The sequence below is a fragment of the Nicotiana tabacum genome, chromosome 12 (assembly GCF_000715075.1).
Source record: "Nicotiana tabacum cultivar K326 chromosome 12, ASM71507v2, whole genome shotgun sequence".
In the NCBI taxonomy this organism is placed as follows: domain Eukaryota; kingdom Viridiplantae; phylum Streptophyta; class Magnoliopsida; order Solanales; family Solanaceae; genus Nicotiana; species Nicotiana tabacum.
The window spans coordinates 26,616,639-26,620,286 of record NC_134091.1 but is presented as its reverse complement, the minus strand read 5'-3'; the positions used below and the strand labels follow the sequence as shown (position 1 = coordinate 26,620,286).

Sequence of the window (3,648 nt, the reverse complement as noted above, 5' to 3'; positions counted from 1 at the left end):
TATACTGTTTTACAGAAAAACGATGAAGTTTTTATGTTCTTCAAATCGTCTTACGAATTTCAATACTCTGATGAAGTTTTTTATATCTTCAAATCAGAATAGTAAAATTCAGAAGGAGTAGAAAACCACACAGGTTTTAATCTCCACAAATAAAATACAAAATATAAAAAAATATATAATTTCCTTAAGATTGTTAATATTCTGTATTGCTATAATAAACAATTAAACTTTCTAAAAAAATAAAACAGAAAGTTAGTAATACTTGTTTAACGAAATAGATTATGGAAAACAAGAAACACAGTATAGGAATAAATCGAGCCCACTGAATACACAGTGTGTCCTTAAGGAAATTATTCCCCTCAAGTACCCGAGGTGCTGGAATATATCCTCCCAGGATAGAACGATTTAACTCACCAGTGTATAGGTACCAAAACTTTGATGAACTGTGAACCATTCAATGGTCGTAAAACACACTGAAAAATATTGTGCAGAAGAAGAAGAAGAAGAAGCTCAGAAAATTTCGTAAGGAAAGATTCTGGGATTCAAACTCTATAGAGTTGATGGCAATGTTTCTGAAAAGGTTTGCAACCTTTCAGAAACAGCCATGGCTGTTGGAAAAGGGGTATTTGAAATATTGCGGGAAAAATATATTTAAAATAATCCGGGAAAGAAAACGGGCCTGACCGAAGCCAAAGCCAAAGCCGAAGCCGAGCGAGCGACGACGACGGCGCGAGGCTTGCCTTTTTCTTAACTCTTTAAGAGTTAGAAGAAGAGCAATTAAATATATACCCATCAAAAGTCTTTTCTTCCTCCGATATGGGACAATGTCCCTTTCCCAAGGGAAACTCAAATATTTCATTTTTCCCTCCATTTCTTATTCACCCTTTTTAAGCTACACAAGCTTAAAATCCCAACATTTGAGAGTATCAACTTGTCTGGGTTTCGATCCAGAACCATAAAAGGGAAGAGAGAAGGTACAGAAGAAATAAAGCTTCAAAACTTCTCCTTATATATATATATATATATATATATATATATATATATATATATATATATATATATATATATATATATATAAACTCAGTTACTAAATTACTACTGTCTTGAATGGAAAAACAGTGAATCTGCTTCCCAAAAGCCATATCGGGTATGTCTGTCTCTTCTCTTTTTTTTCTTTTTTCTTTTTTTCCCCTATGGATTCTTGTTCTATTTTACATGCTAAAATTCTTTGTATGCCAAAATGAGCTTTGCATTCAATCATTAATCCTACAAATAAGGAAAATATGATGTTCTCAAATATTAATTTTTCTTTTTGATAACTATGGTATGAACAACTCGAGTATTATTGCATCCGTGTAACTCTAAATTAATTACTTAAATGGTCAACCAAATTATAAAAATAGTATAGTAAAGCTATTTTTGAATTTTTTGTGATGATAAAATAATCAAACTTAATCCAACCTTCTCAAAAAGACGTTAGAGTCAGAAAATCAACTTTTCGGTGCCATAAAGTGACATAGCATGCCACGTCAGCCACTAAACTTTTGAATTTCTCAAATGGCCACTAAATAAACTCTATATCGAGTAGATAATATTTTTCATGTTTTCACCACGTAAAATATTCTCCTATTTACCTGACAAAACTTACGCAATATTAATTACTCGATAAAGAAAAATTTTAACCAAAAAAGTACACTGATTTAAGGAACAAAGACGTGAAAAAATTGGTGCAGATAAACTAAAAGTTTTACTCGATAAATAAAAAAAATCACCAAATAAAGGTTAATCAAATCTTTATTTGAAAGTTCAATACTTGTTGGGCAGTTGCCAATAAATTTATTGATAAATCTCTTTTTTACTTAGAGATTGCATAAATTATTTTTAAACAAGATCTTAATTAAATTTATTATTTTGTTTATCCACATATCAATTTTTTTCTTTTGACCCTTCATAAAACTAATCTTGGATTTGCGCTTGTCATCTTTCATTCGATCGATGAAAGAAAACATTTATCGAGTAAAATATTTATTTTAATTACTCCAAAATATTCACCCCTTTGTTCCTCAAAACAATATACTACCTTTTATTTGGTGAAGAATTCATTTATCCAATAAATATTATTAAGTAAAGTTTTATTGCGTAAATAGGAGAATATTTTACTAGGTGAAAAAATATATATTATTATGACAAAAAACATTTATCGAAGAAATATTATTGACTTGATACGAATTTATTTAAGAAACAAATGAAGATTTTACAAAAATTCTAAGTTGGATGTCGATTTCAGAAAATTTAAAGTTTATCTAACAATAATAGACAATAGACGAATGTATGCAGCTACTGCTATCAGGGGATAAGGTTATTAGACTTTTTCTTTCAAAAAAAAAAAAAAAAGGACTTAAAATTGGCTGTCAATTGGTTTAAGTATTGAAGATACTTTTTTTCAAAAGATAAATTAGCATCTAGTGAAGTGGGAAAGTGATAAAGATGTCAAGCTGTTCAAATTCACTAGCAGTTAATGCAAGTTCACAAACTCAACCAAGAAAAGAAGACAGAGTGAAATCTGCTGTATTTCTATCACCAAAGTTTGAGCTGAAACCAGGATCAGTTGCTAACAAATTTTACTACAACATAGATTTCCCTAAAGGCCATATTGCTATAAAAGATTTTCATGCTGAAGTAGTTGATGAGGCAGGGAATTCTGTACCCTTATACGAAACATATCTTCACCACTGGGTTGTTGTAAGATATTATCAACGAAAAGGCGTGGAATTCAACGTATCAGATTTCATTGTTAAGAGAAGTTCAGGGATGTGCAATGGTGTTCTTAATCAGTATTTTGGCCTAGGATCCGAGACGCGAATAACAGCCACATATGTTCCAGATCCTTATGGAATAGAAATTGGTAATCCAGCTGAAGTACATAATGGATACGAGGAGAGATGGTTGGTCAATATACACGCGATTGATACACGTGGAGCCGAAGATAAAATGGGATGTATTGAGTGCAGGTGTGATCTTTATAATGTTACAAAGGATGAAAATGGCCGAAAAATAGAGCCAGATTATATTGGAGGCATGAGATGTTGTTACGACGAAATGAGATGTAGGGTAAAACAAGGGTTCAAAGGTAAGAAGAAAAGCATGTACCTGAAGTATACTGTGAAGTATATTGATTGGGATGCCTCCATTGTACCTGTCAAGATTTATATATTTGATATCACGGATACAATTACATTGAAAAAGCCGCAAAACTCAACAGCAACCGCGCCAAAACATAACTGCAAGGTGTGAGCACTTTCCTATCATGTGTTATTTTCTTCATCTATATAAATTTGGTAAACCACTGAATATCATACTTGAAGGAAGCCTTGGCGTAACTGGTAAAGTTGCTGCCATGTAACCAGGAGGTTACGGGTTCGAGCTGTGGAAACAGCCTCTTGCATAAATGCAGCGTACAATAGATCCTTTTGGTCTAGCCCTTCAACGGACCTCGCGCATAGCGGAGGCTTAGTGCACTGGACTGCCTTTTTACTGAATATCTTACTTAATATGCACATGATCCAGTACACAGGGTAATCACACGAATGAATGATATTTTTGTTCATATTAATCATAGCTCTTTGCTACCTAATTCTGTTTGGCTAA

The 3,648-nt window shown here is 32.5% G+C and overlaps 1 protein-coding gene across 1 annotated transcript; it reads left to right on the top strand.

Moving 5' to 3' along the window:
- The first annotated feature begins 2,487 nt into the window (after positions 1–2,487).
- On the top strand, positions 2,488–3,294 carry LOC107820041 (uncharacterized). The gene has a single exon (XM_016646244.2). The coding sequence runs from the start codon at positions 2,488–2,490 to the stop codon at positions 3,292–3,294; it is 807 nt and encodes a 268-aa protein (XP_016501730.2).
- Positions 3,295–3,648: the final 354 nt, after the last annotated feature.